The following is a 16,807-nucleotide window of genomic DNA, read 5'->3' on the forward strand; positions in this document are numbered from 1 at the left end:
TTGCATATGAGCTATGTTGCCAAAGCTCCTGAGCGTGAGGAAACGCATTAAATTTTATTGCTTTTTTTTAATTTACCGGTCAACGTTAACGTCAATTGTGTGTGACGCTTGATCGGTTTTTAATGTGAACGCATTCATACCACCGGGGTACAGATTAAAAATGTTCAGATTAAAGAAGGTCATACCAACGGGGGTACACGGTACTGTCAATTCCATTTTGGGAACGAGAAATAGTTTTGCAATATGCTTTTCCAGTCGCTTAATCAACGTCTCATCAACTTTTATCTAGACTTTTATGCAGCCAAAAAAATCTATTTTCAAATTTGTCATTGTTTTTTATTTTGACGTGATGTCGAACGCGATATTTTTAATATTGATGTCTAATGAAGCAAGACTTCATAACCGTGTATGAAGGTGTCACATTTCTAGCGGGACGTATGCGATGAAAAACTTTTGTGCCGAAAAATTCATAAACAGCTTCACAGCAGAACAGCTGTTTTTGCGGTTTTTGCATCATTCCGCTTTGCTTTGCTGCTTCGAAAGGGTGTGAAGCAGTCAGTTCACTGAAGTGAAGGAGGGAGGTGTCAAGTGATGATATGCGTTATGTTATGAGCTCAGACGATCATTTTTCGTTGATTGATTCGTGTCTGTTGAAAAAAATTACTTAAAAAAATAGGTAAATAAAATGCTGTGATCATGATAACGTTTTTCACATTTCTGATTATACTGGTGGTGATTTATCTTGGAATAACTTGGTGAGTAATGTGTTCTGTCTCTGATTGGGGCGTAGCATCGAAAAAGAAAATCAGAGTCCTGTTATCGACCTTCATTGATTTTTAGTCGTAATCCCGTTATCAATTAATTGAAAATTATTTTGTTGTTGCATGATTCATTTCCAGGCTTTTACCGCAATGTATCGGCTACGTGCTAAAACGAAAATTTAATATTAAAATACGTTTCGGTCGGATTGGTTTACCGTTCTCTTTGCGAGATGTGAACATTTGCAAAAGTGGATTTTCGGTGGTAAGTTTCTTTGCCAAATAGGCGTACTCGTTAGATTTAATCATCACTATTTTTAGCAAATCGATGAAATATGCATCAGAAGTAGTTTCTTCAATTCAGAGGTGACAAAATTATTATCTATCAATATTCGTGACATTCGAATCAATAAGGATGTCAACCGGAGGCAGCAGCAAGGTGGTGCTAGTCACTCTCAAAACAACCAACAAAATGCTGGAGCCTTTTCCGATGCACCTCCTAACGGAAAAGGTTCCAGCGGGCGTAAAACTTTGGATTTTCGTGAGAAAAAAGTACATCCTATGATCATCAAATTCGCCCAATTTATGGCTGTTCATATAAATAATGTATCAATTGCATTGCTGAACAGCGACCATGATCCAGGCTGGTTGCTGCATGCCACCGCAAAGGAATTGCATTTAGACGGAAGCATCGTGCATAACACTAAGACTATGCTTGTGTCTGCAGCACTCTGCGACGCACAGGCAAAGATTTTACGCCACTGTCCGGCTACCAAGAAAAAGTTGGGGGATAACCAGGCCTGCTTGGGTGAGCTTAGTTTTGGAATCGCGATGGACAGTGTTCTCGTCGCTCACGGGCCAATTTCGCTGGAAAAGTTACATTTGGCAATGACCAATACAAAGGTCGTTCTACATGGAGGTCTTTACGAATTCATCAAAGATGCTCAGAATCAAAAGCGAAGACAACAAATGTTCCTGCAGCAAAATAGCGTCAACCTAGGGTGGGCAGAGCTGGATGAGGGTTGCCAGGATGGAAGCGGCATGTACCTAAGGATAGCTCCTATTATTCCTAAGAATTTTGTTATTAAAATTGAAGGGACGACAATTTCGGCGGTCCGCGAGAATAGCTCAAATGATTTTTCTGCCACCCTGCAGTCCTTTACGGTGTCAGGAAAGTTTAATAATCGCAATCTATCGGACGAGTTTCGTTTGCCAATGTTCTACATTGGAACGCAGCTTCAACAGCTGGAAATCGATACGCTGCAAGAGAAGCTACTCTACATGGAACAGTTTAGTATCGACGCTAAACTAGAGAAGGACCTCGTAAATGTGTATTCGAAGTTGAAATCGTTCCGGATGATTTATCATCATCGAGAGATTTATGGGTGGATCAGCAAGAATTTTTTCTCCAGTGAACGGTTGGCCAGACAAATGAATCCGAAAAGTCTCAAATTAGCAACCAGTATGAAGAGTTCCCGGTTTGCCGGTGCAAATGGGGGAGCTTTGGAGCATTTTCTGAAACGAGTCGTAATTACGGGCTGTGCGGAACTGTGGAACGTTACATCGGTCTTTAAATTTGGACCACAAGAGGTAAAAGTTCGTTGAAATAATTATTTAAAACAAATATTAAAAATCGTTCTTTTTTCAAAGGTCTCTTCCATATATTGTAACCACACTAAATTACTGCTGGATCAGCTTACTCCACAGCGTAGCAGCGTTTATCAAAATCGGTTGTTAAAAATGATTCTTGGTAATCGTCACTGGAGTGCTGAATTGATGATCGAATCGCTTTGGTGGTCTCTTAATGGGAATGTTTCTAACAACAAGGAATTTGGCCAAAGTCTGAAGAAAAGCCACATCCGCAGAAGTCCGTTCTACATTGGAGTCAGTCTAATCAAACTAAGCAGCTACGGAGACGCCACTAAACTGGATCTATCGATACATACCTTCAGAACGGAGTACAGTCCCGCGTTGGCAGCTTACTTGATACAAGCGAAGCAGTGTTTGGAACAGTATCGATCGACGAAGATTGTTTCTGGAAGAAAGGCAAGTTATTGCTCGACCGTAGAAGAGGAAGACCCCGGAATTTTAAAGAAACCACCTTCGCCGGCTTTGCTAATTACAGCTAAGGTGACAGATGTCACCAGTTTTTTCTTCAACAAATACGAAACCTGTGTTCTGGCCAACTTGAATGAAATCTCCTTGGCGAAAACGCCAAACGTGAACGTTCTCAACCTAGATCACTTTCATATGGAGACGTTGGATTTCAAAAACATAACGGGCTCAGAGTTCGGACCAGCGGAAATGCAAAACATGTTCGCTAACTTTAAACTGATTCGAATAGAATACACAGAACCGCAGCATCATCCGAAGCATTTGGCGATTCACTTCCTGGAAGATACCGGCGCCATGTGGAATGCCAATCTGCACATGCATATCGTGGCGTTGTTCAGTGAGATTCGTGAGTTGCGGGCGGCATTAAAACCGAAAGAGATTGCTCAACCGCCGCTGGAGTTGCCGACAAAAGAAACACCGAAAAGCACCGACAGTGAAAAACATCCGTGGGTGATCGATGTTTACGCGGAAGGAAATGCCGAGTTTGCCATCAAGATAAGCGAACGTCATTCGATGCAGATTTTCAGTGAAAATTTGTACATAAGCCGAAAGGAATACTGGTTCATATCGTTTGAGCACATTTTCATCAAAATCGACGATCAGCATATCTTTTCGTTCAATGACGTCGATTGTCACCAGTTGGGAGAGATGGATGTGCTGCGAGCGGAACGGAAACACTACGAAAACTTTAGACTGGCGAACAACAAGGTGTGGGCGACCACGATCGGAGTCGTACGAATCATCTTTCCGTACGATCATGACTTTTACGGTGCAATAGTGAACGAGTTCGTTTCAATTTATAAGTGGTTAAAGGTGGTACATGGCTACAAGAAAAAGCCCTTCACCATTGATTCGCCACTTCCGAGTGATATGTTTATACAAATAAAAGAGTTCCTAATGGAAATGAGCGACGATCCGTTTGAAGTTAAGCTGCGTGATAATTATGTATTGCTGCTGGATGAATATAACGAAAGTGTCAAAAGAAAGGAATTATTTGATCAGAAAATCGAACAACTATTTTCCGAGCGACTACTATTGCCGGCAGGTACGCTAGAGGAACTTAACGCCAACTTAATAAAAAAGAACTCGGAAATTTACATACAGAGATCGAAAAAGTTAGCAGAAACTGGCCCTCCGAGAACGCGGCTAATAGCTTGGATCATGACCGACCTCGAGATCATGGCAATGGCGGATCCGTACGTTCACGGTACCGATAATGCGGTTCGAATGATACGGGAGATCGATGCTGAAAGTCCGTGGCCAGAGGAAGGAATTGAATTTGTTACCCTTTGGTGCCGGGCCGTGAATGTGAGTTGCACTGAGTGGAAATTTATGCTTCGTGACTATCCGCAACCGATGTTCCATGTCAAAGCGATGCACCTGTTCGGATATTTGGCTGGAGCCGAAATGGCTCCACCTCGTCGGGCGAAACGGGATGTCGACATAGAAATTGGAGATCCTTTTGGTACGCACACAATTCAAAGAAGTATGACTTCAATAAAATTCTACCACGACTTCGATTGGGAGCTGGACTATCTAGCTTACGCGTTCGGACCATGTTGGGAGCCCGTTATGGCTCAATGTAACTTAATGATGGAGAAAATTTCGGCACCGTCCAGGGATCCGAGCCCGCCGCTGCCATTTTGGGATAAAATGCGACTGTTAATGCATGGACGCCTTACGATAATAGCCAAACAATTCACTATCCTATTACACGCCTCTTTGGATCCCTACAATACAACGGAAGAAATGGAACTAACCTGGAGCAACTGCGGAATCGTGTATACTAACGCTAAAATCATGTTCAAAGGCGATCTAAACGTTTTCGTACGTACAGCTTCCCGTTACGATGATTGTCGGTTGCTACATTTACCGAATCTTAAGCTAACTTTTAAATTAAGTTGGATTTGTTTGGCCAATCCGAACGATCACCACGCTGTCATCCCATGCGCTCCGGATAAGCTACCCGAGTACTCGAGTAACCAAGTGCACGATTCGTTCCGTGCATTCCGCTCGCAAAACCTAAACATCTGGGTTTCGTTCGAAATCAAGCAGAACGTCTCGGAACTGGACGTCCCCAATTTGGAGCTGTACGGAAGTACTTTGCGTTGGTTTGAAAGTCTCAAGCTAATTCTTTCCGGAGTGACTAGACCCACTCGCCGAGGGCCGGTCTTCAATAACGTTCGGCCTCGAAAGAAGCAGCTAAGCCGGCACTACCGTAAAGCCAACCTGCAGATGAGTCTGCATAAGTTTCAGATTTTCTATTGGATGTCACACGCATTGAATCGCGGATTTCAGCTCAACGGGGGTCGTATTTCGTTCAGTTCCGAGCACACACTCTCGCTTTCACCGATCGATGACGGATTGATCCATCGTCCCCGTGCTGACTGGGCTATTATGTACATGAACTGTGAGCTGAATGATGCGGAAATTTGGCTGCGCACCACGACGATCAGTGACCGTACGGATGGCAGCTCGGAAAGTTTTTCCAATTCCAATGGAGATATCTACAGGTGAGTAGACAATCTACGCTGCAGTCGCTTTTTGGGCACATTGACTTTGGTTAACTTATATGATTTACTTTTAACGAACATTTAATTTTTGTATAAGCACTCAAACATCCACCAACACTGGGTCTCCTCAGTGGACTCGAATTCAAATAAAGAATCGGCCAGACTTTCTTTCTAAATTTATCGTAGAGGGTGGTATTATAGGAGGCATTCGTACGCATGTGTGTAATTACGAGGAATAGCCGCATCAGCCTTGACCGTCTGTTCCCATGCCATGGGCGGCTTTTGATGGTTTGACGATTCCTTAACCAAGCGCGTGGTTGTATTCCAGGTTAGCAGCGGCTCACTACAGCGTCTGATCCGAAGCGGGTGACTGAATTAAGAAATGTGTTGTCTCGGGACTAAATCTACGGTGGCAACCCCATCACGAGACTTCGTAGCATGGTCCTGTAAGGCAACTTACCTAAACCTACCTTAAATCAAATAAATTCTACTTGGAACATGGACAAAGGCGGCGAAATAACGAAATGGAATAAATGCTTGGTATTTGGAACTACAGATTGCTGAATTTCGCGTGTGGCTGGAACTAGAACCACGGAAGTTTGCCATCCTGGCACTACAGGAGATCTGCCGTAAAGCCGTAGGAGATTTTTCGCGAAAGTGTGAATGCTCCGTGGCGGTAAGACCCAATTTTACCAAAGCAGTGGAGCGACCAACTAGCTGCAATGACGGGCAGAATGTAGGATCGCGTGATGGACTGTAAGGCGACCAACGAAAGGATGTGTATGTTTAGGATAAACGGCTGATTTTTGTTTTCAATTTTACCATCACGTGCACTGTCTATAAGAAGTTATACCCGACGACAAGAACGAAGCATTCTGTACGCAGCTGGAGGCAGTGTAAAATAGCTGTTCGTCACTGGACATCAAGATCGTCATCGGGAATATGAACGCCCAGATCGGCAGGAAAGCGATGTATAGACCCGCGATTGAGCCCCATAACCTGCACACCGACACGAACGATAACTACTTTGCAGCTTCCCGAGACCTGGTGATCAGAAGTACTTTTTTCCGGCAAAGATATCCAAAGCCACCAGAAAATCAACTGGTCAACGATCATTGTACCAATTCAACCGAAAATATGGATCGATGATCGGTTTTTCTCGAACATCATCAACGTACGCTCTCGTACGAGGTGCGGATATCGATTCAAAACTATCAACGGTTTATACCTCGCTACAAAGCCGCCCTCCTCGCTTAAACATTCGGCAATTAGATAACCCGCGGGTCTCCGGGAGCTACGCGCGAATACTGGATGAAGCTTTCTATGTGGGGCATCGTGCTACGACCCTCGAAAACGGATGGGATATGATACGCTCGGCCGTCAACAAGGTGGAAACCTCGAGTGCACGAAATGATTGGTTTGACGAGGAATGCCAACAAGCGATAAAGAAGAAAAAAGCGCTTGGAAAAACTATCTAAACATATCCACGAGAGAGAATTTGGCTAAGTATCGACGAGCGCGGAAGGAGTTGATCACGATCTTGAGGAGGAAAAAGCGCCAAAGGAGCTGGAACAACTATTCCGGGCTAATGACATGCACAATTTTTTCGAGGAGGTGAACCAAACTCAAGCACTCAACGTCTACCAAACTACTAACAATCACTACGTACGTAATGGATTACTTTGACGACCGTTCTCAAACAGACGTTATCTACACGGACCTCTCCGCCGCTTTCGGCAAGCTGAATCATCTAATCGCCGGCGCAAAACTGGACAAACTGGGCATTAGAGGGCCACTGCTTTAGTGGTTTAAATCGTATCTATCGAATCGTCTTATTAATGTATCTATCGACAGGTTCCCCTCACCGGTTTTCACCGTTTTTTCCGGAGTCCCACAAGGTAGCTATCACGGAGCGTTGGTTTTTCTTATTCGTTTCAACGACGTCAACTTAATGGGAAATTAGCAGTCATTAACTTTTCATCGGAGAGCCCAATTTCGGAAGCAGTTTATGGGCCCGAAACGGGGTTCTGTTTATAGAAATGTATTCACTACATTCTTCTTGCCAATCTTAACACAGCGAATACGACTTGAAACTGTTCTCGAAAGTTAACGAATCATCAGACACTCTCGCACTTCAGGAGCAACTGTTGATATTCGCTGGATGGTGCAAACACAATCGTTTGATACTAAACCCCGACAAATGTGAAGTGATAACGTTCTCGAGAGAGCTAAATCCGATTACCGATTATCAACCGTACCTTTACGCCGTGTAGATTGCGTCAAGGATCTTGGGGTACTGCTGGACTTTAAATTGACTTTCGAACAGTTTCATTCGTTGTCGACAAATCCTGCAGGAACTTGGTATTCCTTATGCGTATCGCCAATAACTTCAATGATATTTATTGTTTTAGACCTATTACTGACATGTAGGAATGAGGGAGGGGATCTAATCACAAATGAGTGCGAGGCGGTCGACAGGGAAAAGCAGTACTTCGATGAGCATCTCAACGGCGCTATAACAGAAGGAGACGCAACGGAAGTTAACCTAGGAATGCCTACAAACGATAACAGCGTGCCGACTGCTGATCTTGAAGAGATCCGGCGAGAAATTCGTCAGCTGAAGCATAATAGAGCCGCCGGAAAGGACCGACTCCCGGCAGAACTCTACAAAAATGGCCAAGAACCGCTAGTAACGGCACTTCATTGGATAATTTACAGGATTTGGGAGGAGGAGAATGCACCGGGGGAGTGGAGTTCGGGTGAAATCTATCCGCTGTGGACATATTTCAAAAAGTTTTGGAAATTAAAATTTTATAAATTTGGCCTGACCCGCTTTAAACCAGACCTTCTAGAACCGTTTTGATCAATTTTGATTTCAATTGGAACGGCTCACAACCAAATCGATTATTATTAATATTTTTTTTTGATTCTTCGATATTGATCGGATATGTAGTTCAAAAGTTGCGTATAAAAATTTATTTATTTTGTATGGAAAGTGTCATAAAAAGTCCGTACTAGGCTGGAATGCGCTTATTTTTAGTCTGTACAGAACTATTGTTGGTACAATAAATTTTTCGGTTTCTCTGCAGATAGTTTACCAACATTCCTAAAACACTCTTCTATGCTTCGAGAACAAGTATTCATTGGATCATGGGAGTTGACATTTAGATAAAGTCCAACATTTAAAAGAAGCAAATTTTGAATCTAGACTTTCGAACTGAAATTAGACTGTAACCGGAAGGAGAACGAATCAAACTAAACCAAAATCAGTCTTTGAAAATTCGCTACGACATTCAACCTGAACAGAACGAAACCCTGAGCGAACTTTAAATTTTATTCTGTTGTCACTCACTAATCAAATCCTACGATTAATTCGTTTTCGATGAAGAGACCATCTTAGCCTCAAAATCCTGATTTACTCTAACAAATTGCTAATTTCTTTCAAGACTGGGAGCACAGAGTCGATAGAATCGCAAACCCGAAATTGTTCTGAATGTGAAAACTGGCTGCAAATAGGTCGAATAAAAGCAGAAGGTCAGGCTCCAAATAATAAAACGATGCTGCGTTACTTAATTCGTTGCTGAGTCAGTTGACATAATGCTAAAATTTCACATAAAAAGATGAATTTGAATTGAAAAGGAAAAATGAATGCAATCTCCGATGCCGCTTTTCTAACTCTGAACCTGAAAGTTCAACGCATCTGCTCTGCAACTGTGGGGCTCTTGCATTATCAAGGCACAACTTCGGAAGTTTCCTTCTTACTCTATATCAGGTATGGAACCTAAATCCCAAAACGGTCATGTAGTACCGAATTGGGGCAAAGGATTACAACTATCCCGCTCAACTTCATCAATGGGTATGAGCGGTCCGTAAACTGTGTACATCATTGTGGGGGCCTGCCACAAAAGACGATCATTGAGACTGTCGCAGTGGCCTTTTAACCCAATGCCCTTCTGGCATACAAAAAAAATTAATTCATTAAGAAATTCAAATTGAAAATAAGTAAACAACAAATTTGCACAAATAAACACTTGGAAAAGAGAAATTACCGAGAAATTTTTCACCTGGATTTTTTCGCAATATGCCTGAAAAAACCTGGAAAAGTAATGGAATTTCATTTTTGCTGGTTAATCGACACACTCACAAGTAAAAGGGGTTGCGTTTCTCTTGCATTTAGACCGATTGCAGTTGCGCGTATGAATGGGTTTGGAGAGGGTTATGAAGCATGCGGGATACACTGAAGAGGGATATCTGGAAAAAGGTTTTGTTTCTCTTCAGTTGCAGGGATTTTTAGAGAGCAAACAGATGCATAATTGGCTACGTGATAAAAGGGGGAGCTAACTGGGAAAGAATGAACAGGGGGAACGTGAGTATGAATGTATGTTCCGCTATAACTCCGAGACGCCTGGACTGTTCTTCTTCAAACTTGGCACTCATGTTCTTTGACATCAAAGAATCAGCGCAGAGGGGTTGACAAAAGGGGGAGAGGTCTCTTACAAGAGGTATTACATTTGAACCGATAGCAGTTGTACAAGTGGCTCGATTACTAGAGCGGGTTTCTGAAAGTGCGAATAGGGTGGCCATTGACAAGGGAGAGGTTCAAAAAAGTAAAAAAGCCGTTGTCTCGCTTATAATGATTACAGAAAAGAAAACAGATTGACAAGTGGCTAGGAGACAGTAAAGGGAGAGGTAACTGACAAAGTGAGTAGAGGCATTCAAACGAAGCAAAAGGGTTTTGTTTCTTGCCTTATGAGAATTTTCGTTACAATAACAAATGTATAAGTGGCTAAGATATAAAGGGCCCTCGGCTAAGATCGGGCACTTAGCTGATTCTTCATGTTATTGTTCAGAAAATGCACAAACCGCTTAAATGAAACACTTCAAAATTAGAATACCTTGTAAAAAAATTTTACGGCAGTTTCGAAACTTACGCGGCTTTTGTTTAGACGAATTTTGAGATCTACATGTTTTTCGTATAAAATGCAACCCCATAAATCTAAAACCTTATCTTTCCATGTACCTTTCTCCACAGATACTATTTCCTCAGCGTTGCCCGTGTATCGTACGGCCGGGAGGCGCACTTCGTAAATGGCAGCGAACGAGAAAAGGACACTCCAACACACAAGCTTGTGGTCTACGATCTAAAGGGAGCGTGGACCAAGGACAACCGGGACGTGGCTTTTGCCCTGTTCGATTCCTTCATGAAAAGTCAACGGTTGAAAAATAATCTCTCCACCGAGGCACTGAAATGTTTCCGCAAGGAGAGCAACAACACACCGTTCAAGTCACGAAACAGTCAGGATAAAGGTACCTCTTCGGCGCATCACCCAGAAGCTGGTGGCGGTAGCCGTAGTGGTCAAGGGGGACATATAAGCAAGCGCCAGGAAACGTCGGACGGTTTGGTGATGCTGCAGCAGTTGATTGCTGAGTCTGATCACAAATCCGTGGTATTTAGTGATGATTTATCGGCGCAGACTAGACAGCAGCAGCTCAAAGGTTTACAGGCTTGCCAGGATGATGATGTTCTGCATTACAATTGGTTTATTTCACTTGTGAACTCTCAAGTTCTGTTGAAGGGGTGTGAAACATCCGGGTATGTTATTTTAAGCGCGGCGAAAGCAGAAATATTGCAACGTGTCCACAGGCCGGTTTGGAGAGATCATACTATCGTTTCGAAAACTACCTGGGTTGGATCGTTGGAGTGCATGCAGTATTATGCGACGGTAAGTGAGGAAGATGGGGACACGAGAGAGATGGCAGAGATTATGTGGCTGACGGTGGACAACATCCAGGAGAAGGACAAGGATGCGACCATGATAAATGAGTTTCCAGATTTACCGCACCTGGTTGGCAGTGGTCAAAGCGTGGGTGGAGTTGTTTCGGAAACGGTTGGTGTTTCCGGGGATAGCTACCGTGGGGGAAGATCGCCTATACAACTTCAACGAATTGTATCGCGTTGTAAGTGCGAATTTTTCTATGTTAGCTATGGCGATACCAGCATTGATCCGGGAACGATAAGTGAAGTGTCACCACCTCCAGTGGAGGAAAGTATGAGTCCTTGGGAAAATCAGGACGAACCGGTTGATGCGTTTACTCTAATGCATCATGATTTAGACGTTTGCACCAACTCGCTGCAGTACGCTATGATATTGGACATAGTGAACAATTTGTTACTGTACGTCGAGCCACAGCGAAAAGAAGCTCTGGAGCGGCTAGCCAGAATGCGGTTCCAATTGCAGTTATACAGCGGAGAGGATCAGAAACGACCAATTCAGCATATTCAAACGGAAATTCTAGGGCTCTTGTCGCGCATTCGCTGTCTTGAGAAGGATATTCATTTTATTACCAAAGCTCGCCTTGAGGAGGGTGATAGTGATGAGTTACGATCCGATTATGATGATGTTCAGAAATCGATTCGTGAATGTAAGGAGAAGCTTTCGAATAAAAGTGACGAGTTGGATATGATGTTGTCTTGCTACAATGAAACTCAATTATCTGCTTCAAATCGGCTAGCGACGATTCGCAAAGATAAACCATTAACGATAGTACGCGCAAATGAAATATGTTTCAAACATGCCCAATGGCGGTTAACGGAAGCTGACGGTCAGATTGGTATTGCTGATCTGATTTTAAGTAATTTCCTGTATACCAAAAATTCCAAAAGTGACGACTCGGTGGATCATTTGCTAGAGCTCGGTTACATTCGAATCAACAATTTAATACCTAGAGACAACTACAAGGAAGTCCTATGCCCAACGGAGATCCAGCGCGATATGCCGGTAGATCACAAGCGTGTTCTACGTGTGTTTTGCCGAGAAAAACCTCCGGTTGGTGGAATATCCGTCAAGGAGCACTTCGAAATCAACGTTGTGCCGATTACGATTGCCATTTCGAAAAAGTTTTACAACACCATGTTGAAATTCTGCTTTCCGGATCGCGACGCACTGGAGGTGGAAGGTAACGACGAGCTCGAGGATGGCGCAAGTTCCAGTACGACTACAAAAAGTTCCTCCAAAAAGACGACATCTTCGAAGGGAAAGAAAAGTTCGAAGGATAGTAATTTCTACGTTAAAATTCAAGACGATGTAGAAAAGATGAAAGAGCGAGCGGAAAAGAATAAACTGTTTATTTATATCAAAATACCGGAGGTGCCTGTTAGGGTTAGCTACAAAGGTAACAAGGAAAAGAATATCGAGGACATAACCGATTTATCGCTGCTGATCCCGACGCTTGAGTATCACAATGTGACGTGGACTTGGTTGGACTTGCTGCTGGCAATGAAGTCCGACAGCAGGAAAGTGTTACTGTCACAGGTATTTTAAAATAAATTCGAGTGTTTTTTACCCAACTAATTCATTTTGTTTTTAATTTAATTTAAAGGCTATCAAGCAAAAGCTGAAACTAAAGAAAGTACTAGTCGATGAACAGCCGTCCCCACAGGAGGAAGACAAAGCGAAGATGCTATTCGGAAATCGACATGCGGTAAGTTTGCCTGAATGGCTTTAATTGGTTTTCCAAAAAAATCGTTTCCCTGTCTACTGTTTGATTAAACTCTTGTTTTTTAATTTCACTGCTTTATGTGAACGATACGTACTTCTACCGACAGAGAGCTCGGAGCAAGGTATGGCAATTTTAGATATTTCGTATATTGCTCTGTTTGCTGCACACATTCCATTTGCAGATTGTAGAAATTTTCTTTATCTTATTTTAAAAGAAGCAAATTTGAAATGGTAATTAAAAATGTTACCATTCGCTGAGGGTAACATTTTTACAATTAGTTATTGGGCTAATTTGTGTGCATTTCTATTAGCCAAATGCTTAGCTAATGCTTGACGAATCCATTATTCTCGAGGTACGACATTGTATGGTCGTCGTATGTTCGAATCTCAATAGGGAGAGACTATTGGATCGTAGCAACCGGGGGCATCTATACATATCTTAAAATGTTTTAAAATATGCCGTCTGGTCCACTGAAGGTTGAGCTTTTTATTTTAAGGCGGCCAGCTCAATCATAGAAACGTCAATGGTCAGGTTAGTGGGAGAATCGTCGAGATTTCTGACGCTGCCTAGTGCAGCAAATACTTCTATTTCAGATATGCAGAGGAAAGGCATCTACAAAGACACTGAAGAATTCCGGCAAGAACAGTTGGCAAACCATATCCATAATTTGTAGCAGTGTCGTCTCCAAGGTAGATGGCTACTGGAAAATCGTCATCTTTTCGTTGGGCACTAACAAATCTCCAAAATGATTTGGGGTTGCGTTTCAGTCTATGCTCAACGTTTTTTTAATATTTTGTAGCGCTTGTTAAAAGCTAGTGGTTTGCTTTTTTTAGCAGTCCTACAGCAATCGAACAGCTCGGTGGTGATCAGCGGAAGTGTTGAAGCTGAAGTTAACAACCAGATATCCGTTACCGCGCTTGCACCAGTTAATACCAGGAAGGTTGAAGTCGACCCAAATAGGTATGTCGTCAGAAGCTGAAGTTGTCGAAGAGATCTCGGAGACCGATGCCATGTAAGCCTCAAGGAGGTCGGTGTGCCTTACCCAATCCTGTGGCAAATAGACGACGCACAGGTATAATGAGCGTTCGGATAATTTTATAGTCACTTAAACTTGCTCGACAGCTAACCAATCGTGTTCCAAGACAGAGGTTTGGAAATAGCGATGAACTGCTATTAAAACACAGCGTCCCATTGTTTTGCGACCTTCATGCACACTCTATAGTTCGGTCTGTAGATCTGTGTGGAGCCGGTTCGTTCGTCAAGCCAGGTTTCGCCCGAAACAATAATTTCATACAGGACAGGACAGGAGACGAGTCAATTGGCAGTAGTGCGCTTGCCCGGTGAGCAGTTTTCAGAGCCTCCCTCGCTTCATCAACACGCAGGACCGGGACGGCTGTTGAGCGCTGACAGGAATGGCTCGACTGCGGCAGGGAGGATGGGGACTTCCATGATATTTAGGCATCCTAAATATCCTGGCACCGTATCTAGTTTAAATTTCGCCATGGCGTCGTTCGGGTAGATGTCGACCGGCTTTTTTCGTATCCCGAATTAAGATCTCCGAAGTTCAGCTCTGAAGCAGAAGTACACTAGAACGGAACGGCAACAATTAATTATGAGATCGACAGGACAGCGAAGCTCGACCGTGGCGGGCGGTTTGAGGGTTTCCGTCATGCTTTTTGATGTGCGTTCCGTTGATGGAGTAATTATTTAAAGCAGGAGGCAAATTATTTTTCCGAGGTTCTGGAAGCCCTGTTCCTTGCAATCACATGCAGGGCCGGAACGGCCAGCGTAGAGCAAGGCTTATCCTGACGATGCCTTGTGTTCGCCGATATCCGGCCAACGGACATCGCTCAGTCCCAAGATTTCAAGTTTCAGGCGGCTTACTTTGCCGGGCAAGGATCAGTATATTTCATATTCCGATTCGTGTCCGTGTTTTCATGCTAAAGGTCGTTTGCCAATAATTCTGATCGATTTCCTCTTTAACTTTCTGTAACTAAGTTTAGCGTTTCTAAAAACACCTGAATATCCAAAAATCTATTAAGATATCGCTGAGATTGGCAATTTCAATTTTGGGATCAAATTGACCCCAAGGTGCATACAACGTAAGTGTATTTTTGTACAAACAGAAGGTTAATGACAACAATAGAAGGTTAATGAGCCGCAGAATGTAGTATTTCGATAAAATTTACATTGAACCCAGCCAAATCTGGTTTATTTCACTAATCTGCGTAAGTGGGCTTACAAACCGTACAACCTCGGATAATAGAGACCTGTCTTGTTATAGCAGTAGATTGAGTTCGGTTGATAAGTAACCGAAATAAAAGCCAGCTTAACTTTTTTTATCACAATTTGTAAACTGTAAACGCTATAAAATCCATTTATTCATTCGCTTTCCAACTCTCAAAAACAGTTCAGTAAACTGTATAAATCTCCATAAAAGCGTATCTAGACCTTAGCTATACCGTTTGCTTAGTAATTTATTTTCACACGCGACTCAATGTTGATTTTAATTTTGTAAGCTTCTGATCTATTTTCATCATCCGTTATGTAGGATTCTCATAATCTGATTCAATTTTTTTGCACGCATTTTTAGCCGGAAAACAAAAGTCTGCGGAGAGGAGTTTTTAAATTTTCCAAATCCTAGAGAAACCTTTGCTTCGTGGTTTGGTCAACAGAAAGAAGCTAACGGGCCAACAGCTAATAGAAACTAGTCCTAGCAGTGCAGTGGTATTTACAGGCAATTTAATTCTAAACGTTATGGCAGTATGCACTATGATAGCAGCAATATGAAACATCACGAGAACGTAGTTAGTTGCAGAGTATTTATGTTTTTATGTACCTACCTATATCTATATCTAACGTTAACAACTGCATGTATTGAATTCATGTTTTGTATATACTTTCGTACTATTCAATTATCCGACCAAAGCTATCAATAGATTTTTCTCTGGTGAATACAATAGGTTGACTGATTTATTCGTTTGTTTTACGCGTACAGTTGGTTTCACGACAAAATTATACGGTGTTTGTTCATTCTATTTGGTGCTTTATCCATTCAGTTTGATATTTTAATCAAACAGACAAAGTTAAAAAGCATGGAAAGTGTTTCCTATTATTAAAAGTATTTCATGTATTTTATAGTTTCTCCGTATGCACTAAGACGTATTCGAAGTCCAAAATAGGGTGTCGTCAAAGGTTGTACGAAACGAGACATTTTTGTAACCGTAATCTTTACAATAGACGAGGAAATGATAGAAGAAAGCGGCTATAAAGATTGTATCGCTGCTATTTAGGAAGTACGGTGACCAAATTCCGGAATAAGGGCATGAAAGGCAAAACATAGAGTCGGTTTAATAGTTCTGGGAAAACAAAAGCAGCGAGTTATCTGGTGAAGGCCCGGAAATTTGTTATACACTTTCAAGTTGAAATTTCACAGCCAGCTGTTGTTTAGAGCATAGGAAAATGTACGGGGCTGATTGTACGATCCCCGTCGGCGTCGTCAACTTAGAGCCGGGGTGTTTCGTGCTGTTTAAGGTTCCATTCATTTCGACCTTGGATTACTCGTCGCCCATTTCCAAGGCATTTATGAAGTCGCAGTTTTTTTGCATAAAAGATAAAAAATGTCGGTTTAGACCTGGACGAGCTATCTCGCACGTTGAGTCGCTCTATGGCGGTGGGGTTGTTGTACCGTTTCCTTACCGTTCCTAGATCCGTTTTCTTTACGACGTGACCGGTTCACTGTTGCCGACTTCCGCCAAATGTACGTTGTTAATCTTCCCAAGCAGTGTATGTTGCTTTTGATTCATGAACCTCCGCTACTCTTCGCTTTCAGCTTGTACTCCGTCAAATGTCGTCCGCAAAGTCCTCCATGAGCATGGTCTATCGGACTATTATGGGGTTTGAACATTGTCAGGTTCGTGA

The 16,807-nt window shown here is 42.6% G+C and overlaps 1 protein-coding gene across 1 annotated transcript; it reads left to right on the plus strand.

Annotated features, from left to right (window-relative positions):
* The first annotated feature begins 573 nt into the window (after positions 1 to 573).
* On the plus strand, positions 574 to 16,007 carry LOC128734299 (protein hobbit). Its single transcript, XM_053828411.1, has 7 exons — positions 574 to 755; positions 900 to 1,023; positions 1,080 to 2,348; positions 2,409 to 5,386; positions 10,419 to 12,699; positions 12,767 to 12,868; positions 15,480 to 16,007. The coding sequence occupies exons 1-7, from the start codon at positions 697 to 699 to the stop codon at positions 15,528 to 15,530; spliced, it is 6,864 nt and encodes a 2,287-aa protein (XP_053684386.1). The 5' UTR covers positions 574 to 696; the 3' UTR covers positions 15,531 to 16,007.
* Positions 16,008 to 16,807: the final 800 nt, after the last annotated feature.

This window comes from Sabethes cyaneus, chromosome 2, assembly GCF_943734655.1.
Source record: "Sabethes cyaneus chromosome 2, idSabCyanKW18_F2, whole genome shotgun sequence".
NCBI lineage: Eukaryota > Metazoa > Arthropoda > Insecta > Diptera > Culicidae > Sabethes > Sabethes cyaneus.